The sequence below is a fragment of the Curcuma longa genome, chromosome 11 (genome assembly GCF_044706935.1).
Source record: "Curcuma longa cultivar G26 ecotype Majalengka, Jawa Barat chromosome 11, ITB_CL_G26_1.1, whole genome shotgun sequence".
Lineage (NCBI taxonomy): Eukaryota > Viridiplantae > Streptophyta > Magnoliopsida > Zingiberales > Zingiberaceae > Curcuma > Curcuma longa.
This window is the reverse complement of record NC_133871.1, coordinates 16,224,303-16,249,210: the sequence shown is the minus strand read 5'-3', so window position 1 is coordinate 16,249,210 and position 24,908 is coordinate 16,224,303. Positions and strand designations below refer to the sequence as shown.

The window sequence follows — 24,908 nt, the reverse complement described above, 5'->3', positions numbered from 1 at the left end:
CCTCGCTTCTCTCTCCCAGCGGCTTCTGCGTGCCTGGCCAAGGATTTTCTCGTCTTCTGGTAAGGAATGGGGACTACTTATTGATGATTCCTGAGCTCATTCTTATTCGTTCATTGATCCACTTCATTTCCATTTTTCATTTGCTTCATTCTGATTTTCTTATGCTCGTTTGGTAGATTTGGGTATAAAAGCTGCGTTTTTTTGGGTGCTTTGGGATCATGTATAGGCTAGTGTTGATATACCATATATTTTGCTCTAACTCGTATGTTTGTATATTGAGTTTGGATCTTTAGCTATGGTTTTGGTTTGGTGTCAAATATTTAGTTTTCTTGTTTCTTCAAAGTAATCTTCCGTTTTTGTTCTGCTGTAAGGTAAACAGTTAACTTCTTAGTTCTTACCCTATCGTACGTGGAGAAAATTGGCTTGTGAAACTTTGTCTTTTCTCTTTTTGCCTTGAGGTGCCGTTTGACAAAGAAAAGATAGAAAACCAAGGAATACTCATCATGCTTTCTAGGAACGTGGATATAGGATAAATTTGTAGTTTGAAGGAAGGGTAATGTGATACATTAGTAATACTTACTAAATGGGTCATGAGATAATTATAATCTCATATATATTAAACAATTTTTTAATCTCATTAGTCTTATAATCCTATCCAGTCCATCAAACATGTTAAACAATTACAGGTTGTGTTTTTTTCCACCAAATCCAATGGTATTGGAAATATAACTCCCACACCAATAGAAGCCTGATTATTATTTGCTAGAACAGTTCAGAGTTTTTTCGCACAATGCTATTATGTTTTAACAGATGAGAATGTCCCGATACTGATTTTGTTTGAAAAGTAAATACAAAATTGATTAAAATTAGCTTCAATGTGATTGGAAAATTAGTCCTATATTAAAATAAAACAATGGTTGAAATCAGCTCCCATATAAATGGGAGTTTAATTTCACATTGAAAGTTATAGAGTAATATTACTAGTTTATGTTAATTACAACCGTAAATGTAGTGAATTTATATGGATAAGAGACTCTTTTTTATGTGTGTGCTTGTATGAGAGTGTAAATTAAGGCAAAAACTATCTAAATGCTCAATCAATATGGAAATACAAGTTTTGGTGATCTTTTTCTTAAAGGTTCTACGAATTGGTTTTTTGGGTCATAATCTTATCGAATCTGACACATAGCAAGCTTAGTTGCTTCCCAGACACTAATTCTGCCGAGTTGATCAATGGTCTTTTAGAGTTATTTCTTCAGCTTTTTCTATATACAGCTTTCAGCCTCGTTGCATTCATGCATCATATGCAATTGTATTCTCTCGTGACTTATGTATTTTTCCTTGTTGCTCCCTTATACTTTCCTTGTATATCTTAGGATGCTTAATGCTAAGATTTGTATTTAATTTATTCTTATTGTTGTTATTGATTATGCAGAAATCATATTGACAAAGTTGCAGAAAAATGGGATTCATGAACAGAAATCGATTTTCAGAAAAAGCAATGGGAGTTACTTCAAGAATAAGGGCAGTGCCAAAGGATAATAATTGTCTTAATCTGCCAAAAACTGAATTTAGCGTTAAAAAATATGGCATTGATCAGGTTCACCAAAAGGATACTGAAAGTCTTGCTTCTCAGAGATCGATCAAACTCAACAAAAATGATCAAAAGTTGGGTGCCACTTCCAAAAATAAATCTCCACAACAAGCAATGAAGGTATTGAAAGCAGTACCGACGGATAGCAACCCAAATAAAATGAAAAAGAACGTGAAGGCAGGTTCAAATCAAGCTCTGCAAAAGAAATTTTTTCGTATTTTCCCAGAACCAGAAGAAGCAATCACCGATGCTATGGATGAACTAAGTTTTATGGACAGATTAGATGAGGATAGTGATTGCATGTGGTTATCTTCAGGGAGTTTGTCTTCTTCAGGCGTTTGTGAATTTGATCATTTTGATCTATTTCTGCAAGGTCAGTCATCATCGATCTCATCACTGCCTGGAAGTTCTGCTTCAGATAATGGAAATGAATCAGATGGGGCCAATCTTAGCCCTACGAGTGAGTTATTTCTTCTCAGCAAGCAATTGGATTTTGGAGTGAAAGATGAGAATGCACCAATACAACTAGCAGCCTTCTCAAATTCTTCCAGACCAGAGAGCCTTAGTTCCGACAGTGACACACTGGATGATGATACATCACCAAGTCACAGTTCAATTTCATCGCCTACCTCATATGTGGATTCACCTTATGGGGATTTTGATAAAACGGAAATCTGGGTATCTTCACTGGATCTTGAGACAGAGGATTGTGAACTTATACATGGTATAGAAGATGATGCTGACATCTTTGATTCTGATATTTCATGTCCTTTTTCTGGTTCTATGCACGACATGGAACTCCAGTCTATTGATTCTCATTGTCTAGACTGTATTGATTGGGATTACAAAGTTTTGAGCCTTGATTGTGATTGGGATGAACCTCTCTTCTGGCCATACGACCGGAGCCTGTATGACAGCATTGATCTGGAGGAATTTCTTCGGCCATCTCCTCTCAAGGATGAATGCAATTCTGATGTTGCAGGTTCTCATAGGACAAGAATAACTCACTTGAGACTCCCAGATAAAAGTTCATCGACGAGGTCAGTTATAGATGCATGCCAAAGAAGAGGCGTGAACAGAGGCACCGTATCAACTCCTTCAAAGTTGAGCAGATCAGCAAAAGCTCAACATCAGCAATACTTGAGCTTCTCCAAAAGAAGAGGAAGGTCTCAGTCGAAGCAAGGATCTATTAGTGGCTAAATTTTGAATCAGGTGGTTGTCAATGATGGGACAAATGGTGACTTGGAGCAGCCCTTTCTTTGCCCCCTTTGTGATGTCATCTGAAATCACTGGATGTGGCCATCCTAATGCATGGCTTCTTACAAAGGCCCGGTCTTTTGTACAGTTGACGTTCTATGTAATGCAAGTTGGAAGCATTCACTGGAACATACAGAAATGAATCACACAGGAACAGCGTTAGAGTTGTGGTAGAGGCTAGAGACATACAGAAGCAATTTAGTAGCTAATCCTTAATACCATATTTGTATAAATTGTACTTAGCAATGAAGTTGTGCATTGTATGACTTCTGATGTATTTAGTTAATCCTTGTAGATTGAGTGAAATATATCAATCTTATGAGAGTTTTTCTATCCAAAAGCACCATGCAAGATGTAGAACAAGATGAAATTATATTGCAAAATTAAAGTTTATTTTTTGCTTTTCACGGCTTGATCTTTCTCTTTAACATTTTTACCTTCTATGGATGAGCACACGACGTAATGAGACCGAAGAGGGGATCCAAGTGTGAAATCCTAGGCACTCCTTTCATGTCATAATATAATTGTAGGCTTAAAATTCTAGCAACTCATACATATATCATATAACATTTGAGTTCGATTTATTTAGCTTGATTTTTAATTAAAAAATAAAATTAATTAATATTACCTCATAGTTACAGAGAAATTCTAACATTACCATCTCCAGATATAAAAATATGAAATATATATTTGATTTTTGATTTTTAATTTTTGACTCCCAGAATTTGGGACACTAATCAGGATAAAATGAAACCCCCCCCCCCCCCTTATGGCTGATAAGCACCGCGCACACCAACCAACCAACCCAAATCTGAAAGCCCACCTCACAATCAGATCCCACTCACAAATTCATGGCTGAGGCGATGCCCCGTCGCTCTCGCCCCTTCCAATCCTCGTCCGGCCCCTTGTGCTTTACCTGATCACTGAAGACCATTGGTGTCGCCAATAACAGTGAGCCCACGGGCACGGGTAACTGACTCAATAGGGAGGCTGTCCACTCTCCCTTTCATTTGCACTGGAGTTTCCTTTGTTCCTTAAGAAGAGGCCCAGAGAGGAGTATAAATTGCTTCCCTTTAAAGCCTTGCGTTCTGCCCTCGCATCTACATGACTTTGATGTGAGCACTGAGCAAGCCGAGGAAGACGCACACAACGCTGCTGCACTCTGTTAAGGTGTGGCTTCTCTCTCCCTCCCTAAAAATTGAATCTTTCTTTGGATAAGTTGCTCGATCGATCGTATTTTGAGATCATTTTCTTCGACCAGTAGAAGAATACCAGCGTTATCGTTCTTCAGCATCTCTAACTTCTCAAAGGTAGAATGTCTTTTTGATTCTGGGAAAGGATGATGTATTCTTATTTTGAACAATGAGTCTCGTCTTTGTTGAAAAAGGATCTTTTTCTTGGCATGAAGATTATTGTGGTTTTATTCATGAAACTTTTTTTGTGAATTGATTTGCCATGTTGGATTACCTGAGATGGATATTTATAAAGAACTAAAGTCTCATTTGAGATATATCTGGGGTTGCATTCTGTAGTTTCGTTGTCCAATCACTCTTATTGCAAATCTTTACTGTCCTTATGAGGCTTCAGTAATTATTTTCATAGAAATTATGAAATAATGGAAGATTTATTTTGAGTAAATTTTTTGTACGGCGTTTAAAGGTCGAAATTGACCTGACAGATTAAGCTCATTGCAGACAGTACCTGTAGGGCCATGAATTCGGTTACTGTTTAAAGGTTTCTCTTTTATGTATTCTTTCTTCAGAGTGATTGTGAAATTGTATTCCTTTTATGGCGTAATTAATATATGTTCCACAATCAAAACAACCTTGGATAACAAATCAAATTGTGTATTCCTTGGAAATTTGGGTTGATAATTTTTTTCCATCTGAATTGCATAGATCTGCAATGAGATTACTTCAGAAACTTCAAAATGTTACATCACATCTACATGTTCAAGGTCACTGAACTACTCAAATAATTACTGATCCTGAATAAGTTTTCACTGAGTTACAACATCGGGCCCTATTATACTGACCTGTTTTTATTTAGCATTATCCAATAGAAGGTGAATGCCACAACCATGAGCAAAACTGATGTCAAGGGCCCTTCACACAAATCCATGTGAAGGTTCATGAGCTAACTGTTGGATCTAGCTCCATTTAATCTCCACCAGTTGCAGAGGATTGTATAGAGGTCCTTCACAAAGATTTTGCATGAAAACCCTTCCCCCCACCCCAAAACCCTACAATGCCCCTGTTCATTTGAACTTCTCTATATGGCCTTAAGTTAATATGCCTGAGCTTCTAAAGTTCCTTCTGGACCCTAAGGTATTTAATTATTTTCAAATTTTAAGCTCCATTTTATGGACCAGAGTTACATGGTTCAGTCAAATTAACTAAGTTCTTAGTTCAACTGCTTAAATCAGAACTGAGTAGCTTGAAGAAAGATGACAAACAAAGTTAACATCTTTATTCTTAGTGCATTTGTAATATTTTTGGTTAAATTTAGATTGACCATGTAATAATAGGTCATTCAATATTTTGCTCAAGTTTGTGTTTAGATTCCGTGAAACTTGTGGAGAAAAGATGGATTCACAACATATTTCCTTTTCAGGAAGTTCCGTGTGAGTCAGTTAACAGGCTGTTTTTTTCCCCTTTTTCTTTGTTGCTACGATGCAAATTCTTTCTTCTCTCAATTTTTTTTCTAAGAAAATTAGGCCACAGCCTTGACAGCGTATGCATTTCAAAAGGTTTGAAACAAGTATGGAAGCTAAGAATATAGACAAGAGAAAAAAATTACTATGACTAGAGGAAGGAAAATTGAGTGAAAAAGAAGTAAGGTGCCTGGAATATGCACACTTCTCTGGTTTTTACATAGATTTTCTGTGTCAGGTTTAGTTTTAGGATGGCACATTTTTGTTAAACATAAATTTCTTTAATTGACAGTTTTCATGTGATGAACTTGTGCTTTTTTTATGAGCAATGATATGTAGCATGAAAAAGTCCAACATGAAACCAACATGACACACTGCATGCAATGGGTCCCACATCCATGCAATGGGACCTACAGGCATGCAGTTGAGTGTGTCATGTTGGTTTCATGTTGGACTTTTTCATGCTACATATCATTTCTCTTTTTTTATAGAAACAGTTTGCGCAAAACAAGTTGAGATTGTTCAAATTTTAGCTTGGAATAAGATTATCCTCTTTTAAAGACTACCAGACAACTCTGTGCAACTATAAAATACTAAGTCATCTGGGCTGCTGTATTATATTGGCAAGCTTGTCATATAAAATCTTATCACACATTAGAATCCACATAACCGCAAGTCACTCCAATTCAGTATCATCAGGGGAACATAATCAGGATGCAAATTAAAAGAAAAAGGAAAAGAAGTAGTTAAAATACCTAGTCAAACCTCTGATGATTTCTGATATCGCAGATGGCAGATGTAGCAAAGGACTTAACTGCTGGTACAGTTGGTGGTGCAGCACAACTGATCGTGGGGCATCCCTTTGATACAATTAAGGTCAAGCTTCAAAGCCAGCCAGCACCGCTCCCTGGACAGCCTCCTAAGTATTCGGGTGCAATAGATGCAGTTAAACAGACCCTTGCTGCAGAAGGACCAAGAGGCTTATACAAAGGGATGGGAGCTCCACTTGCCAGTGTTGCAGCCTTCAATGCTCTTCTGTTTACTGTGAGGGGGCAAATGGAGGCGTTACTGAGATCAGAATCTGCAGCACCATTAACAGTTAGCCAACAAGTTGTGTGTGGTGCTGGAGCTGGGATTGCGGTTTCTTTCCTAGCTTGCCCTACAGAGTTAATCAAGTGCAGGTTGGTTTTCAATTTGGTGCCTTGAAGTAAAATTATTGCATTAGGTTTCTTTCTTAGCTTACCCTACAGAGTTAATCAAGTGCAGGTTAGTTTTAGATTTGATGCCTTTTACTTGGAGTAAAATTGTTGCATTATTTCCAGAATATATTTTGCATATAAAAAGCAAGTCTTCTAGTTCTTATCTATAGATTCACAAATTTTACATGCAAATGTAGTGCCTGAAGCAACTTACTTTGTTCAGCTAGGATGCTTGTCTTTGATATCTTTTCAAATTGAACCGCCTTAGACATTGCATGTGAATAGACAACTAAATCCACTAATAATTTGCAATTTGTGGGCAACTGTTAGCTAAAGATTTACTCAGTGTTATGATACCTTTTTCTGAGACAACTTTTTATACCAATCAAAAAATCCTTTCTAAATCTCTTAACCTGGTTTCATGTTATGGAACTCGAGCATATAGGATAAGTGGTTGATCGATCAAACAGTGTACCTGGCAGTAGAGGAGGTTCAAAATTCAAATGCTACCCATGATAATAGTATTATCTCACCAATTGATGTGTTGGACTTGACCAGTTTAGTCAAGTATTTCCGGGAAGTACTAAGAATATGAATATGTAAACTGACCTCTTTACTAACAGTTTGAAACTCTTTTGGGATAAGTGGTTAAGCAATTAACTTCAATAGTATTTTCAAAAATAGAGAATCTTATGCGACTCTTTACTTTTGCAAAAAATATTTCTTTTCGAGTTGCATTCAACAACAGGCTCCAAGCTCAGAGTGCCTTAGCAAGTTCAGGCACCTCTTCAGTTGCAGTTAAATATGGAGGACCAGTTGATGTGGCAAGGCACGTTTTAAGAGACGCTGGTATTAGAGGCTTGTTCAAAGGCCTTGTCCCGACTCTCGCACGAGAAGTTCCTGGAAATGCTGCTATGTTCGGCGTCTATGAAGCCCTGAAGCAAAAGCTTGCTGGAGGTTCAGATACTTCAGGACTCGGCAGAGGCTCTCTGATTGTCGCTGGAGGTCTAGCTGGAGCGTCGTTCTGGATGTCAGTCTACCCAACAGACGTCGTGAAAAGTGTTATTCAAGTTGATGATTACAAGAGTCCCAAGTACTCTGGTTCAGCCGATGCATTTAGAAAGATAGCTGCCTCAGAAGGTATTAAAGGCCTCTACAGGGGCTTTGGGCCAGCCATGGCTCGCAGTGTGCCAGCCAATGCAGCTTGTTTCTTGGCATATGAGATCACTAAATCCAGTCTCGGGTGAATCCAATACTTCCTATTCTGCATCATTTCATTGGTAATTCAATCTAAGTCTAAAATTTTATTTTTGTTGCTTTTCTTCATGCATTCAATTGTAGAACAAGTGTTTGTTTGATAAATCCAAAAAGGATTGGTCACCTAAAAGATAATTAAGCAATGAGATAGAAAACCTTTTCTCCCTTTTGTTCACACCTCCACCTCTGGACAGAGGTGTGATAACTTTGAAATGCCTAATACATCGAATGCATTTTTATTCCTCACCTTTATTAATGATTAATCATGTCTAGATTAGACTTAATACAATTTATTTAAAAGTCAATTTGTTAGTTTGCACATGAATTTTCTCATCCATGTGTAGGAAGCTTCCTAACTTGCCCTTCATTTTCTTGAAGAAAAGACAAAACCAAATTGCATTTGGTATCCTTCAAAAGTCTATTACTTAGACGTTTTTCTATTCCCTGGAAAATTTTTATTCAAATGCAAAAGCAAATTGAATTGACCTTTCTTTCCCTTCAAGAAACTCATTTTTTCCCCTTCTAAATTACGTGCAAATTTAGAAGATCTGGGAGGAGAAACCATTGACTCCGACGACGAGGTGCATGGACGATGGGAAGATCTGGGAGGAGAAACAACAACGGTGGCGGTGGTTGTCATTCCCATTCGGGGCGGAGTTGCCGGCTGGTGATGCAGGAGATGAGTCGCCATTGCAAGCGGAACGCGGTGAACAGAGGAAGGAGGACGACAGTGCTTCGGAGTCGTACAAGTCCACGTAAACGGTTCCTGTCGGTCTAAGTAAACGTAGCACTCCGCTAAAGATTCCTTGATGAGCTTGCTTCCCACGCTTGCCATTCCAAATAGGCATAATGAATAATAAAGGGCAAATTGGGAAGCTCACCGACCAATATATATAATATAGCCGATCAATATCCTCGATGTTACTGACTCCGATCGCGACGGAGAGCGATTTGGTGGAGCGAATCGAGTAGGGTTTCGGATTCTTCGTTGAAGTTGCCGCTGACTTTCGCGTTAGCTGCTTTAATTGACTGCTACGAGGAGATCCGATCTCCGCCCCGATCCCCTCTCTGCCGTATTCTTCTGATCTAGGTACCGTTTTTGTTCCTCTTTGGTTTTGTTCCGTTTAGGTTTGCTGATTGTTTCAAAGATCTCATCTTTGTGCTGGAAAAACGAGATATTTTGTGTTAAAGATTTGGTGTTTTCGTTTATGGGGAAAATTTGGAAGGTTTCTCGAGCTTTTCTTCTTGATTGAAGGTCCATGAGTAGGGCTTTCAGATTCTAATTTTAACGCGTCTTTTGGCAATGGCAGTTCGCTTTCTAAATTTCAAAATATAATACGATGAGGGCACCGTCTCTCCTTGCACAATGCTTACCGGCGTTGGTGCCGCATGACAAGGTGAGCCAGGCTGGTGTTCCTGTTGTCTCTGAGAGGGATTTACACCTTCCTTCGCCTGCTGTTGAGGTTATTCCTTCTAAGGTACTTGATTTTCAACTTGTTGGCCACTTTATATCTATTTGAGTGTTCAGTAATTGTTTTAGCTTGTAAAATTTAGAATGATTTACCATGTATTTGAGGCATGTAATTTGACCATCGTGTTGCTGCTGTGTGCATGAAGGGCTTCTGTATATGACATTTTGATTTAATCTGCCATATTTAAGCCTTCCCAATCAACAAATTCATGTTTAGAATTTATAGATAAGTTCTCATTTCTCCTATGGATGTGTGACAGAATGCACATCCATACAAATATGCTGGGGAAAATGTTGATCTGCAAGGGCTCAAACTTTTCAAGGTATGCACACCAGCTGTAGGGAAGTCTGATAAACATATTCTACCATCATGCTTCACACACTTCATGCTATATTTTTCTTTCTCCAACTTATTTGTTATTTTAACTTCTTAACCAGGGAAGAATCAGTGTAACAGATATGATTGGATTTTCAAGTTTGGAGACATCATCATCCAAATCCGATGGTGAGTGTAAGAGTTAGGCAGTGTTTTACATAATTTGTCTCACAGAAAAGAAAATATTTATATATATGCTCACCTTTTTTGAATTGCAGGATCTCTTAAATGCTGGGAGAGTTCAACAGATCTCTTAAGTATTCTTAAACTAGAGATTCGTGATGGGCTCCTAAGTTTCAGAGGCAAAAGGATTCTAGAGGTGCTTGCATTTACAAGTCCTTTCCTGTTTGTTTCAATTTATAAGCTATTATTATGCTTTCGTTCTCTTTTCTATGGTATACTTAGATGCTTAGTTGCATACTATTTTGTGGTGTGTCCTATTCTAAAGGAAACTGATTAATTTGGAAAGTTTGCTTCAAGCTGTACCAAAGTTCGTTATAGAATTCTTCAATTTACCTTCATCACTTTATTTGAAAGAGCTTCATCCATTTATGATTCCCATTTTGTGGATTCCATTGCTGTTATATTCCTATGCATGAATGTGATATTACGCTTATGATCCAATTTTGAATTTTCAAGTACTGTCTTTTCTCTTAGGACCAATTACTGACATCTATATTGATGAAGCTTTACAATAACTTTCCTTTTTCTTTATCATGTTAAGCATAAAGCTGCCTGTACTCTGATCATAGTGAATTAGTTTCATAATCTGCGTGAGATAATTTGGTGTAACCATCTAGACATTGGTAAATTTGCTCATTCTTTTCCTATGAACAACCATGAGTTTTTGCATTATAATTTTTTGAATGGACTATCCTTTTGGAATGTTTTGGCTTCTCTTAACTTGCAAAATTCTTTGTTTTTTTCTTCTTGTGTGAATTGGAGGTTATATGTTTGGTCACAATTCACAATTCTCTTATTATACAAATGCTAAGTATTTATGGCATTGCCTTTCATCTCATCCTGTTGTCATGCCAATGCTAACAACAGTTGCATGCTGCTTCATATGTTCTCCTTAATTTTAGCATAAACCTATGCTGCTCCAGTTGGGTTCTAGGCAAAATAACACCACTTCTGTTACATTGGTTTTGCAGAGGATCGCTTTCATGTAGTATCAAAACTTATATGTAGTGCATTCAATTTATTGTATGAATTGCATTGGTACAGTAACCTTGTTCTCATTTGGGGCTTCACACTCCTGGTCATCAAGGAGCATATTTTGAAACCTCTAATTCTCTGATTATATAATATATTCTTTTGTTAATTAACATGACAGAGATCTAACAAAGAATTCAAATTGGTGGCCCTCAATATAGCAAGGAAAACTATAATGATTTCACAGTCAAGATTTGCTACAAAGTTACTTGCTATCAGAAGTTGTGATTTATTGATTTGTTTCCTGAATAGAAGGCTTTAGTATTTGTCATCTTGTGTTTTCTTGCAGATGCAGCATTTTTTTTTAAAAATTTTCTCTCTTCTGCTTTCCTGATTCTTGTTGATATTGCTGCAGCTTGGTTGCGGTTATGGTTTAGCTGGGACTTTTGCCTGCCTTAAGGTATTCATGTGTCTTTCATGACTTAGAGCTCTCATTTATTGGTTTAGATGCCGAACTATGGCTTATGTAATACATGCTGTTTTGTGTTTCACTGTAAATTATAATGGTCCAATGTAAATCAAGCCTTCCAGAACATTCTAGAAGCCTAAGTTTTCATTCAAACATGTTGCAGGGTGCTTCTACAGTTCATTTTCATGATCTGAATGCAGAAACTATAAGATGTGCAACCATACCAAATGTCCTTGCAAATATTGAGCAGGCTAGGGACAAGCAGAGTCGCCAACCAGAGAGCCCTCTCACTCCATCACGACAGCAGTTGACTTCTGATGTCCATTTCTATGCTGGGGATTGGGAGGAGCTCCATACAGTCTTATCAGTGGTGAGAGTGGAAGGTCTTGACTTGTCACAGGGGGCTAGCCTTAGCTTCTCTGAGGATGACTTTATGGAGGCATGTAGCAGTCAAGATGATAGTGTGCTTGCTCATGAAGCTGATTCAAGACAATCAAGAAAGCTTTCTGGTAGCCGGGCCTGGGAAAGAGGAAGCGAGGCACACCCAGGAGATGGTGGCTATGATGTCATTTTAATCGCTGAGATTCCTCAATCAGTAAATTCCCTGAGGAAACTATATGCACTTATAACAAAGGTTTGTAGGATACTTCTCTGTCATTATAATTAGTTATGGAAATGTCTTCAGATCATCAGACCCACAAACTGCCCAATTGGCGATTTGAATTATTTGTGTATCAGTAATTCATGCTCCATAACTGATAAACCTAAATCTGCTTGGTTTTACACAGTGCTTACGGCCACCGTATGGAGTCTTGTATTTGGCTGTGAAGAAAAACTTTATAGGTTCTAGTGGTGTTGTGCGGCAGCTAAGAGCCATGGTGGACGAGGAAGGCATTTTTGGCATCCATATCGTCACCGAGGTCACTGACAAGGATATCTGGAAATTCTTTTTCAAGTGAGCATAGTTGGAAGATTAGTTTAGTTTATACCAGTTCAGGCACAGAGCCACCCACGATGTATATGATGTCTAATGTTATTTTTTTTCATCTTAATTCCAAATAAGTGTCAGAAATACTAGACCTATATGAACTGTGGTGGAAAAGCTACAATGCTACCATTTTGTAGATGACAAGAATTCTGTAATTTGTTTGTTTATTCAAGTTCAATTTCAATTTCTGTAGTTAAATCTTATTGTTGTAAAATTTCGCCAGCAAGGGCTCCAGTATAGAGTGGTGTGTTGTCTTAGTTTGACAAAAACGTGATAATAATATAATCAAGGTGTAACTCACTGAAATAATCATCTAATCTTATTTAATGAAATAATTTGTTAAAATTGAGAAAAAGCAGCAGTGAAATAGAAATTTTTGTAATTTATCAGAACTTTTTAAATTTGATTAATCAATGACAATTCCTTCTGGGTAACCTGCGTTGTTGCGTGTAGTAGTTAGTGTTGAGCTTCTGAGACATAGTTGAATTAATTACGATGGAGTAGAATTGTTAAAATTAATAAAGGTCGAATTTTGATAAAATCGAGGTAATATCCTTCTCCATCGTGGCCAACTACAACTTCTCGATTTGTTCCTATAAATATTCTCTTAACTTTTTCTCATCTCTTTTTTTTTTAACTTAATTCTTACAAATTATTATATCATCAACAATTTTTTATTTTTTCTTATATCTACTGTATTTCAGAATAATATTATATTACTTTTTTCTTACACGGCTACATGATATTGCATATAAGATTATTCTTCATTCAAAGTTGAGAGCGACAAAGAAATTTCACCCAAATGTATCATACTAGTAGATCAAGCAAGTCTCCTCAATTAATATTGTATTACTTGTCAATTCTATTATAGGAACCAAAGATTTTATCATGGAAACTGACCAGTACAACACAATGAAAGCAAACGCCATCCACATGACAAATGCACCTCTGACTTGGTCCATTAGTATAATATGTAAACTACAAAAGACATATACAATGGCGATAAAAGAAGAAAGTTGCTAGAGAACATGCCCTGGTATGTTGCTCCTCGTACAACCCAATTAATCATGCACAGAGCAGAAAACAGACGGCTTAGCAACTAAATTCATTTGAAACAATGAATCATTATAAAGATTCCTCTAGTTGCAGTCTCATTTCGATCCACTCAAGTAAACTTCACGATTAGTAATGTACTGACTAGTATTCATTGGTTTTTGTTCCTTAGTTCATTGAGTTCCCTCTCAATGTCCATGTCACGGAAAGGCGAAGAGACATTTGAGCTGCTAACAGCAGTTCTACCAGCAGGGAGCTCCCCTTTCTGCAGATGAAAATTCACATAAATGGACAAATAAACTATTCCTCAATCACCTATTCAAATTTCACGCTAATTGATATATGCTGATAATGCCAGAAAGTAAAATGATGCTGCAAATAATTCCTAGCAAATGCCACGCTAGATGTGTAACAAGCTGATATAAAGGGCATTGTCACAACTCATAAAAAAAGAAAAATATTTTTTGAAAGAAAAACCTAAAATCTGAAAACTTTATTCAGAGGTTACTATGATTGCAAGACACAATAGTTAAATTTTTACCGGGGACCTCCCTGACAATTCCTTCTTCAGAGTTGCAAGATCATCCTCTACTGATGAGCTCTCAAGCAGTACAAACTGCAGAAGGAAAACATGGTGTTCATTATAGCATCAAAACAATTTTGCTTGCAAGGAATAAATGTTTTCTACCTTTCCTTCTAGATCATCAGTCGTCAATTGATTAAGTGCTTCTGCTTGGGATTCCAGAGCCCATACTACAAAGAGAAGTAATGATTTGATTAATAAGTTTCAGATGTGTGCTCGTCTGCCTACTCTTAAATTGAACCTACTATATGTAAATTTTCACCATATTAAAAAATTCACAATAGATATACTTACATGAAAAAGGAAGACTTCTACTTTCAAAAGAAAATAAAATATGAGATTTCACAAAAAGAAAATTGACTAAAGTTCATGATTCACCACTACAGTATTAAGTTGGAGAGCGTAAGCAGCATCTGGAACAGAAATCCCAGTTGCACACAAGTTTACAGCAAAACGCTCATGCAAAAGCTGATTGCTAGGAAATGATCTTACACAGCAAAAGTAGATGTCATATTACACTTTACAACAAGAGTCAAATTAACTTACCTTTTTCCTCCATCTTTTCAAATGCTGCAAGAGCACTGCTTGTATCGACATTTCCCAGCATTTCACTAACTTTTGTTGCAGTTCTAGCAAAATAAAACCACAAGACTTAGCATGATGGATCATACAAGTGTTAGAATGTCTCTTGCTAGAAGAAATAGAGCACAGACTTTGCAGATTGTGCACGAGCTTTCAGAGTGTCTTTCTTTGACCTGGCCTCCTGTATCTTGCTCTCTAAAAGCTACAGAACAAGGAATTCAGAAAACCCATTTAACTGTCTTAATATTGCACTTGTCAAACTGAGTAAAAAATTGTGAAGCACATGCAGGATGCATCTTAGCACACCATAACTTGAACTATCAACATAATTACAAACAAGCTTCACCTAAATTACTAAAGTATCAAATGCCAGAATATAGGTAACTTTCCAAGCAACTAAAAGTGTTCATCATTTGTTTCAAACCAAAAAAAAAAAATTTGAAACATACCAAAGGTTAACGTTTTGAATTTTTTTTGCAAATAAAATTGGGTTTAGTCTAGTTTCAATTTCAAATTGAAACAAAATTTGGTTTTGGTTCTGTTTTTTGAAGTTCATGGAAAACTAACCTGAATAACCAAAATTTCAACATTTGTGATTTTATTTGTAAATTTGCTAATCTTGTATCTTTAGTTAGGTTAGTGGTTCAATTCAGTTTGAAACAAATGAACATTAGTAAAGGCTACAACAGCAAGAAAGAAAATGAAAGAATAAATTAAACACGTTTAGGACCCTCTTGACAGATATTTTGGATAGATCATGAAAACTAACTTAGACCTAGTAGAGTAGCTTTTCGAGCATGAGAAAGGACATGATTTTTCTAATTTTGCCAGTAGATAAAGATCATACATATATAAGATCATGCAAGGTTGAGAGTTGCTTTCCAGTCTAAAGTACCGCCAATAGTTTCTAGTTAACAAGAAAAGGTTGCAGAGGAAATCAAGAACTCAGGAAATCGATCACATATGCTCTCTGCTATACCACTAAAGTTATGTCAACAGAGTGTATAAAGCCAGATAATAAAAAATGCAGGTAAGTGAGAAAAAATTCTCAAAAAAATAAACCTGATAAGAAAACCAACCTCATAGAGAAAATTAAGCGGCAGGAAACAACAAATCAGAAAGATTCAGTCTGGCAAGAACTGACCTTAGTATTGGAGACAAGATTATCGACGACAGCTTTCTGTTGATCTAGCTGAGCTTTTAAAGAGCTTGCATTGTCCTTAAATGAATTAAAATAAAGAGAATCAGCAACATAAAACGACAAGGAGATGCATGCCAATTTCTATAGTACTCTATATTTTATACTGTAGGACATTGGATCAAATGGCTTACTATGTTCGCCAAAAAGGAGACAACAAGGAGATGCATGACAATTTCAACAATTCTGTATAGTCTGTACATCGGGACATCCATAAGTTTGGGATGCAGTTCAGCTTTGGCTATCACTTATCATGAGGAACAATTGTAGTGGACATCTTGCTTATTTGAAAATGTAAGACCATTCAAAATAAGATCAAATTGCTGATCAAAGGACATAGTAAAAACTTCAACTTAAAAATCCCAGTTGTTTGCATCAACATGAGTACTAAAGCAATATCCCTTACTGTCTGTGCATTTGCTCCCTTAGATTTGATGGTTCAATTCCAATGTATGGCATTTATGTATGTAATGTGACTTCTCAACCTTTAAATATATAGAACGAAAAACTAGTTAATAAACATGAGGAGAGTTGTCAATAACTTGCTCAGTTTGTTTCTTTTTAAGAATTAAGAAAAGAAAATTGCTCTAAGGACAACGATCCTTTTTAGGCAACATGCTTACCCAAGTCATAAGTAATAACTTAGAACATGATTCTTGGAATGAACAACAGATGATTAGCAGAAGCTCAGATTCAGAATAATGATTCTCAAACACCAAAACTATACATAAAAAAACATCAACCAAATTGTATGATACTGAATATTCCATCATAGGACAAGCAAAAAAAATGAAGAAGAAAAATAAAGAACCTCCGAACCAATAACAGAAACAAATAGCTAAATAGCATATGAATATTGAAGAATAACTACAATGCAAAATATGATAAACTTCCTGAGGATACCTACAGCATAAGATTTCCTCCTCTTGAGAGCCTCCCGTGCAAGGCCCTCATCTCCTTTTCCAAGAGCAAGCTGAGCCTTTCTATACCTGCATTTAGAGAGAAAAAAATAATTGATGGGGTATCTTTGCTATAGCAACTGTTACATCTTAATTTGGAACACCAATACTACCATTCATCAGATGCCTGCTGAGCAGCATTATACTTGTTCTCTAGCCGTTTCTGTGATGCTAATACCTTGAACATCGAAAAAGTGAAAAATACTTAAAAGGAAGGATAGTGATTCTAACTCATGGACCACATATGAATGTTCTTGCAGCCAGATGAAGATATGGTGCAGGAACCATACCAAAAGAAGGTAAAAAATGCTTAGTGTACTACTTGCCATTATATACATCTAAGGCTTGCCAATGTGCACAAACCTAGGAGGCACATGCAAGTGCCACAGCTCACAAGACTCACGAAATATGACTTGGTGCTTGTAGAAAGAGAATAATTTTAGTTACAGAAGCATCTACAATGGAAGACCTAAAAGTTGCAAGTGCTATTTGTTTTGACATTCCCATTCCCATTCTTAATAAACATTTACTCATACGTAATATTGCTAGCATTAATATTTACATAATCTGAGCTATCCTAAGATAGAGATAGATGATATGGAATTTGTGCAACATTATCCATGAATGTAAAAAATGACTTGCAGACCAGCATGCAGATAAGAAGGCCAACCTAGCATACACTCTAGAGTTTAGTGCATCATATGCAGAAGAGAACAGATACTTCAAATAAAAAGCAATGTGGGATACCTGTGCTGTAGCTTGGCGCATCTTTGTCAAATCATCATTCATTTCCAGAACAGCTTGGTCCAAAATCTTTTCTGGATCTTCCATAGAACTCAAAATAGCATTTGCATATGACTGAAAGGTTTTGACAAGGGCAAAGTTAGCCAATGACTGCTTTATGGAGGAAAAAAGAACAGAAAAATACCATAGAAAAGAAATAAATTGTAAGGCAAAATCTGACCTTGACTACCCTTGCTAACCGATCAAAAAGATTCATCTGAACAACGAGAGAACCTCCACCATATCGATGACATTTTAGCAGCTTAATTCTGGACGAGTTTATTTCTCTAGCTCTTAGGGATCCCACTATTATAAAAAAATAGGAAAAAACAATGAGCCTTGAAGATTTAACTGCTTTCTTGTATTAAAAAAATAATGTGCATTTAGAATAAACTTTAATGACAGGGGAAAAATTGCTAGAGTTTGGAGGCAACCACCTATTGGTTAAATAATCAACAGCATTCCTCCTTAGCAAACATACTTTCGAATATAGAATATTCTTAAACACGATAGGTGACGATAACAAAACCTGTCAGCCCTAGTTATATAAATCTACTGCTAAATTCTCCTTCACCAAGGCAATCAATCCATACTTTCCTGTCTCCATATCATTTTTGATCATTCATTAAAAAAAGGTCTAATGTTTGACTAAATATTGAAAATCAAAATTGAATTATTGAAATTGCATCCTACCACCATGTCATCATATCCATAAGCATCTATAACACGGTTATATATCACATCCATAAGCATTTAGACCAACCATTATGTCCAAGTCCGACAGTTAAATATCTCAAAAATGATGCATATTGCTGTTTCGTGTATATCAAAGATCAACCACTTGATTCAATCCTTGCTTCTACTCAATCCCTAGCGAATTACCTGATCGCATACCTCACAGCAAGCTGGAACTAAATGACATTTGAAAATTTAAATACCGTATATCGCAATTATATGCCTTTGAAATCATCCAGGAAGGCATGACAATTCAAGGGCCAACAAACCTAAATTCCATGTACGTAGTCATGAATCACCCGGAGACAAACCAATAGAGAAAATAATATATCAGAAATTCCACAAAAGAACTCCAAATAATATATCGCACCTCCTCTGTTTAAGAACGAGTTCCTCAGCATTTTGGTAACCAAAAGAACCCGCCGCGAGGGGGCAGCTCCATACGGAGAGGACGACGACGACGGTGGCGCAAAGCTCACAGACGCCTTCAACGCCATCCTCGTGGAGAAAAGAAGCCCTGTACGGATCGATCCGCAGCGATTTCTTGGCAATTTCTTACCGGAACCGGGGCACCGCCGCGACTGATCTGATCACTCTGATCGATCAATATCAACCACACGCACTTGATCTACTACCACAGCGGCTCTGATCGCCTGCCCACGCATCGGACGGAAGGTAGCTGGCTAGCTAGCAACCCAGCCAAAATCACGCCGAGATTCGTGTGACAGAAAGAACAGAACTCGTATCAGGTTTAATTAAAGTTGGAATTTTGAAACTTTAAATTTCAAGCGTACAGAAGTCAGGCTTCGATCGGTGAGTGAGTTCACAATGTTCATTGAAGACTCGGGACTGATCTTAGTTTAATTTGCCAACAATAAAGACGCGCAGCAAGCAGCAAGCAGCAGACACAACACACAGTGCTTGTGTTCATGGCCACGTTGGTGCTTCTGTGTACTGTACTTTGCCAATGTTGCTGTCTCGCTAAACTCGAACAGGCCTACCATTTCCATCCATGTCTGCAAAAGGACTAGCCATTTTGCAATCTTATCATAAGCACAAGTTGTTGAGTCACGTAGATTTGATTTATCAGAAATTCCTCACTATTATTTTGACCCCCCTTCCTCGTCCAAGTTCCCCTAATGGGCTACAAAGGGATATGATCATGACTGCAAAAGCTAGCAAAGCACAACAATAATTCCAGGTGAGGTGAAGTGAGAATTCCTCACATTCATTGCTTGCTGGCTGTTCACACATACATTCCTCATCTCTTGCTACATTGCTATAAAAAATAGAATCTGTAAATTTCATACATTAACGATGACGCCGCCGTCTCACACGGCCTCGACTTCAACGATCATTTATGGAAAATATACTAAATCAAAAAATTACAATTTTTTAAAGAAAAACATGAATAATGAAAAAAATAAATGGATATTAATAAATTAAGATCTCCATTTTAGTTATATACATTTTTAAGACTCTTCATTTTAGTTATATAAAAGGGATATTTTATAAAATTTTCAATTTATTACTCTATGCCAATTAAGGGAATATATTTTCAATTATAAAGAAAAGATTTTTAAAAAGTTGAAGAATTTAATGAATAATCAAATGAATTTTAAGATACGAATAATGAATGATAGTTAACATATTATTCTAAAAATTGATAAAATCTAAGAAAATCAAACAGGCAATAAGAAATCAATATTTTTGAGCAAGAGGTATAAAATAATATACTTTTAGTAAAAAAAATCTTTAGATATAATTATCATTAATACCTTTTTATGACGATCATTTTATAATTGTTAGACTCGAATATTAATAGAATAAATTTCTCACCATTCACTTTGCTTTTCTTTCATCGTCAAATAATTAATAGCTAGCTAGCAACTCACAAAGCTGCAGAATGATCTGTTGTAATAATTATGCACTACAATTACCGCAAACGTTTTCAACCTGTTCACTTTCCAAAGAGATAAGCACGATCAAACCGAGACTTCTCCCATTCCTTCATGGTAAATCATGCTCTGTTTTCACCCCAAAAAAAGCTGAATTACGTGGTTAATTGACATGATAACTGTAACGAAGCAGCTCACGTCGTTAGAAGGCTCGAGTTGTCCATGCATATATATCTTTGCTTCTTAGTTTTGTTTGTTTGTTTGGGTATAGTGCTAGATATATAGATATATGGCCTTTAAAAGATGCTTGCTTGCATGCATAACTGTTCGAGGGGCTAAATCTGAGGGCAAAAATGCATTTGCATTAGCAACGACACTTCCACTTGAGAAGGTAAAACAATTTCCCCAATCAATGTAGAGTAGGATCTTGTGGAGCTATGCAAACCTTTGCTCGAAACTAAGATAATTTTGAAATGACACCATCAACCTCTGTTTGTTTGTTTTTTCACTTATCTATTTGTTTGTTTGCAACTAACCTTTATCTTCCTTTCCCCCATGGGACACCGCAAACTTCCACTTAGCTTCCATGTATACAAATTCGGACAGGACACAGAGCACACATGCACGCGGCCAGCTTAATCTCAGACTTGCTCATTTGCCTATATGAATGAGATGAGATGATCCATGCAGCTGAAGAGAACGTGATTTTGACTGATTGGCTTCAATATATGGCTAGCTTGGCACGCGAAGAGAAAAAGAAAGAAAAAAATATATATAATAATTAGTTGTTTCCCACTCAGTGTGTGTCAGTGCATCCATGTCTGATCAAAAGTCAGGTCAGCCACTTCTTTTCCTAGAAGAATTGAGAAGGCCACCGTGTCAACTCAGAACACCTCAGAGAACACCTCATTGTTCACACTTCTTGCTGCCACATTTGCACCGATGAATTAATGGTTCACTTACCTCCGATCCGGTGCTCACGCTTAATCTGTTCATCTCATGATTAATTATATATATTTACGAGGAATAATTGAGAGAACTCTTAATTAAGAAGGATTGAATTGCTAAGGTATTTGATACTCCAAGGCATTAACAATATCTTAGGAAGCATGTGTGTGTGTGTGTGTATTTATACATATGCATGACCAGCTTCATCAAGTATATCCAGTTTAAGTACAAATTGAACTCGCAAACTTGAAAATAAATGCAAACATCACAGATTAATTATATAATAGAGCCCAAGAATATTAATTATAATTAGTGGTAGTTAATCCAGATTATTTGGGTTTCCACGCGCAAGCCCACACGACTGGATTCTCCTTCCACGTTAGGTACATGCCCGACGCCTCCCCCACCGCCGGCAGCAGTGACCATCCCGGCCGGTACCGCTTCAGCAACGCCTTCAAGTCGTCGATGACGTCGTCGCTGACGCCGAACGTCTCGAAGCCGCACCGCTCCAACCGTCGGCACCACTGCCTCCCTCTCTCCCTCCGCTCGCCGTCGACCACCGCGTCGGCGCCGCCCTCGCACGCCAGCAGCCCGACGAGGCTCCGGAAGCACTCCCTCTCCAGAGAAAGCCGCTCGTTGCACGTCGCGGGGAAGCTCTCCTCCAGCATATCGAAATAGGCGCCGTAGAACCGCAGGCACTCCTCGAAGGACTCCATGAACTCGCCGGCGGCGGCAAAGTCCGCCTCGTCCTCCACTACGGTCAAGACCCTCGGCCGCAGCGCCGCCGCTGCCCGTAGGAACGAATCCCTAGAATCCCCGGAGCCGGCGCGCCGAAGAGCTCCGACGCAGTTCACCGCGACGACCTCCCCGTCGCGGAGCTCGAGCTTCTCGGGGCGGAGTGCGTCGGCTAGGCGGGGCAGCGCGGGGGCGGCGACAGCGCGGAACTCGAGCGGCACGCCCATCAGCCGCGCGAACTTCTCGATGCGCGCGCCGATCTCAGACATGACGCCAGCGGCAGTGGAGGAGACGACGGTGAGACGGACGCGCGGGGCGTCTGCGTCGGCGCGCGAGGCGAGGGTCTCCAGGAGCGTGGGCCACTGGGTGCAGAAGGTGTTGCTGACGTCGACGATGTGGAGGGCGGGCTCACCATCGAGGGCCTGGAGGAGGGCGCCGTTGGCGGCGACATGGCCAAAAGTGGACCACGGGGCAGCCTCCTGGAACTTGAGGGCGAGGCGGCGGGTGGAGGCGAAGGAGACGGTGCGTTCGGCGACGGCGAGGGAGGTGCTGTAGCAGTGGTCGCCGGAGGCTGTGGCACGGCAGAAGAGGGCCTGTAGGAAGGCATAGGCGAGGCGCTGCTCGCAGTCGCCGTAGGGGGAGGCGAGCTCGTTGAGCATCCAGAGGAGGCGGTGTAGGTTGGCGGAGTCCTTGTCTGCGAAGGCGCGGGCACAGTCTCTGAGGAGGTCGGCGGCCCACGGTCTGGTAGGCTCGGCGGATAAGGGATCGGGGCCGAGGTCGAATTGGCGAGCGGACGTGATAGGAGGCGGTGGACTCTGCATGTTAAGTTTCAGTCGACGATCTCTCTCGGCGTCATACCATTTATGTTTATGCCATCGGAACTGGAGAAGGTGGTGAAATTGATTTAATACTTGGAGGGAGGCAGGAAGGCCAATAAATAGATGTAAAGGTGTCTTCTGTCATCTTACTACTCTCTTAATCTTTTTCGATCGATAAACTTTGTGAACGAATATATATATATATATATATATATATATATATATAGTGTAGTTGTGCTTGGGCATCTCTGCAGGCCTCTCTCCAGGTGATGTATTGTCACCTTTTCTTTTGCCGCGTGCCGAAACAGCTCAGCGCCGCCTTCTCCAAGCGCCGGCTGCCGTCTCCGACGACTGACCGGCACAATATCCAACAATTTCAAGGAATCCAACGCCTAGGAGTGCGCTGTGTGAAGCAAATCAATCGAGTTCAAGTCTCATCGTTTAAAAAATATATATCTGTTTCTGTGCTTCTTGCCATAGACGCTTTAGAGGAGGAAAGCTCAGCTCACTAAGTGAAGGAGCTAGGGTTATTATTATATTACAGATTGGGCAAGGGAGCTTATATATGTAATTTTTATCCAGACTATACGTAAAATTACATTGAGAATATGAAGCTTATTATATTACATTATTATTTCGTATACGTAAGGTGCTTTAATATAGTAGTGTAGTTGGTAATTTGAACTCTGATGAAGGTCATCGAGTATGCATGATGCCAATCCAATGTCAACTTCAGTCGTCTAATAAAAAACATCCTTAGAAATAATTAATTGCTGCATCGCACTATCAAATCTTTGCCATTTGTCTCCATATAATTAAAATGCTGTGTTATATTATATATATAGTCTACGTGTTATCCATTTTTCCTTGATATCGATCCTTTTAATTATTATTATTATTTTTTGGATTTGCCTATCATTGTGCTTCTTTAATCAAGTTGTGATGGTCGTTTTATATTTAAGAGAAAAAATTCATTTTGTCCTAAAGTCACAATTTACCCCCTTTTTTGTCCCTAATTTCCACTCCGTTCTCAAGTTGGTGAACCACAGACAAATGCATGCAAACAGACCAGCCATTAGAGGAAGAATTAGAAGATCATAACGGAGTCAAAACCCAAAGAAACACCACATTAATTATTTTCAGAGAAATGGAATTTTAAACAATTTGGAAGTAGATGCATGAAGCTGAGAAAAAGATGAACAGAAAGCAACAAGCAAGCCATTAGGGGCAATAACTAAAAGACTAAACAAGCAAACGCCCAAACAAGTATCTTGCTCCTTAGTTATTCCACCGATGAGGTTTCACAAAATGACAAGGCCAACACTTTTCCAATCATTAGAAGTTTGTCGAGCAAAAACTAAAGATCATGCTGGAGAAATTGCCTTCCTACTGTAGCAAAAAGCTAGGCGCTGTTCCAGTTCTGCTCAAAGAAAGGGGAAAAGCTAGGTGAGTTTTTTAGAACACTGGTGATGATAAACCTGTAGTACATATGATGGCTGGTAGCTCTCGAAAGTTATGCAATCTCTGCAAAAGCAAAGATGATTTTGTTGCAGAGTCACTTTATTGAATGATTGAACGTAGGTTATCATTTCCTACCACATGCAAAGAGAGATGAATCGATGGAGAACTTGACTGATCATGCAAGTAAAATTTAACCATTGAAAAAATTTAGTGATCTATTTAAAAAGAAGACTGATACATTAATTATATTGTTTAGTTTTATCCTAAAACTTTCTTTTTGGAGCAAAAATATTTATACAGTTCTTATATGAGTGCAAAGATGTTTTTTCTTCTTTGTGATAATTATTTATACAGTTCTCATACGTGTATGCTCTGTTACTGCCGAATGAATCTGATGTAGAAACATATGTTTGCACGTACACTGGTAATCTCGCAGAGAACATGACTCCACAAATGAAGTGTTTCTGAAGTTATAAACACCATCTGCCCTCAGTTTTAGAAGCATTCTAATGGACCTAAAATAAATTTGAATATTTTTTAAAATTATGAATTTTCTGTCCCTCTTTAGTTTTTTAAAGTCGTTCCATTTTTAAATGAGCATTGTAGAAATTCCTTATGAGTTGCCTTTACTTTTGATGTTCATAAAACCAAATATAAAAATGAAAAGTGAGCATGCATTCTATTTTACAATCCAAAACTAACAAATACATTTTCTTATTCCATTCCTTATCAATTT

General features: G+C 38.1%; 5 protein-coding genes across 5 annotated transcripts; 3 read left to right on the top strand and 2 right to left on the bottom strand.

Annotated features, from left to right (window-relative positions):
* The first annotated feature begins 1,462 nt into the window (after window positions 1-1,462).
* Window positions 1,463-2,794, top strand: LOC141837220 (uncharacterized). Its single transcript, XM_074724663.1, has one exon. It carries the CDS (start codon window positions 1,463-1,465, stop codon window positions 2,792-2,794), a length of 1,332 nt encoding a protein of 443 aa, XP_074580764.1.
* Window positions 2,795-3,811: 1,017 nt separating this feature from the next.
* LOC141840645 (mitochondrial carnitine/acylcarnitine carrier-like protein) lies at window positions 3,812-8,125 on the top strand. The gene is made up of 3 exons (XM_074728694.1): window positions 3,812-4,021; window positions 6,294-6,685; window positions 7,452-8,125. The coding sequence occupies exons 2-3, from the start codon at window positions 6,294-6,296 to the stop codon at window positions 7,948-7,950; spliced, it is 891 nt and encodes a 296-aa protein (XP_074584795.1). The 5' UTR covers window positions 3,812-4,021; the 3' UTR covers window positions 7,951-8,125.
* A 642-nt stretch (window positions 8,126-8,767) lies between these two features.
* Window positions 8,768-12,603, top strand: LOC141839224 (uncharacterized). Its single transcript, XM_074726922.1, has 8 exons — window positions 8,768-9,050; window positions 9,271-9,438; window positions 9,692-9,754; window positions 9,870-9,936; window positions 10,026-10,126; window positions 11,378-11,422; window positions 11,595-12,065; window positions 12,220-12,603. The coding sequence occupies exons 2-8, from the start codon at window positions 9,301-9,303 to the stop codon at window positions 12,388-12,390; spliced, it is 1,056 nt and encodes a 351-aa protein (XP_074583023.1). The 5' UTR covers window positions 8,768-9,050; window positions 9,271-9,300; the 3' UTR covers window positions 12,391-12,603.
* Window positions 12,604-13,353: 750 nt separating this feature from the next.
* On the bottom strand, window positions 13,354-18,890 carry LOC141839855 (membrane-associated protein VIPP1, chloroplastic-like). The gene is made up of 11 exons (XM_074727703.1): window positions 18,683-18,890; window positions 17,759-17,883; window positions 17,542-17,652; window positions 16,908-16,972; window positions 16,743-16,824; window positions 15,782-15,856; window positions 14,769-14,839; window positions 14,602-14,684; window positions 14,161-14,225; window positions 14,014-14,088; window positions 13,354-13,737 (listed from the first exon to the last, which is right to left on the bottom strand). The coding sequence occupies exons 1-11, from the start codon at window positions 18,807-18,809 to the stop codon at window positions 13,624-13,626; spliced, it is 993 nt and encodes a 330-aa protein (XP_074583804.1). The 5' UTR covers window positions 18,810-18,890; the 3' UTR covers window positions 13,354-13,623.
* Window positions 18,891-21,343: 2,453 nt separating this feature from the next.
* Window positions 21,344-22,714, bottom strand: LOC141838032 (protein SHORT-ROOT-like). Its single transcript, XM_074725418.1, has one exon. The coding sequence runs from the start codon at window positions 22,712-22,714 to the stop codon at window positions 21,488-21,490; it is 1,227 nt and encodes a 408-aa protein (XP_074581519.1). The 3' UTR covers window positions 21,344-21,487.
* Window positions 22,715-24,908: the final 2,194 nt, after the last annotated feature.

Bases quoted from the DNA above. Each gene is read 5' to 3' on its own strand.
- LOC141837220 (XM_074724663.1), top strand. From the start codon at position 1,463: ATGGGATTCATGAACAGAAATCGATTTTCAGAAAAAGCAATGGGAGTT.
- LOC141840645 (XM_074728694.1), top strand. From the start codon at position 6,294: ATGGCAGATGTAGCAAAGGACTTAACTGCTGGTACAGTTGGTGGTGCA. The intron at 6,686-7,451 runs GTTGGTTTTCAA...ATTCAACAACAG, and splicing joins ACAGAGTTAATCAAGTGCAG to GCTCCAAGCTCAGAGTGCCT.
- LOC141839224 (XM_074726922.1), top strand. From the start codon at position 9,301: ATGAGGGCACCGTCTCTCCTTGCACAATGCTTACCGGCGTTGGTGCCG. The intron at 9,755-9,869 runs GTATGCACACCA...CTTCTTAACCAG, and splicing joins AAGGGCTCAAACTTTTCAAG to GGAAGAATCAGTGTAACAGA. The intron at 11,423-11,594 runs GTATTCATGTGT...AACATGTTGCAG, and splicing joins GGACTTTTGCCTGCCTTAAG to GGTGCTTCTACAGTTCATTT.
- LOC141839855 (XM_074727703.1), bottom strand. From the start codon at position 18,809: ATGGCGTTGAAGGCGTCTGTGAGCTTTGCGCCACCGTCGTCGTCGTCC. The intron at 14,685-14,768 runs GTCTGTGCTCTA...TTATTTTGCTAG, and splicing joins GCTCGTGCACAATCTGCAAA to AACTGCAACAAAAGTTAGTG. The intron at 14,089-14,160 runs GTAGAAAACATT...TTCCTTCTGCAG, and splicing joins CTGATGATCTAGAAGGAAAG to TTTGTACTGCTTGAGAGCTC.
- LOC141838032 (XM_074725418.1), bottom strand. From the start codon at position 22,714: ATGCAGAGTCCACCGCCTCCTATCACGTCCGCTCGCCAATTCGACCTC.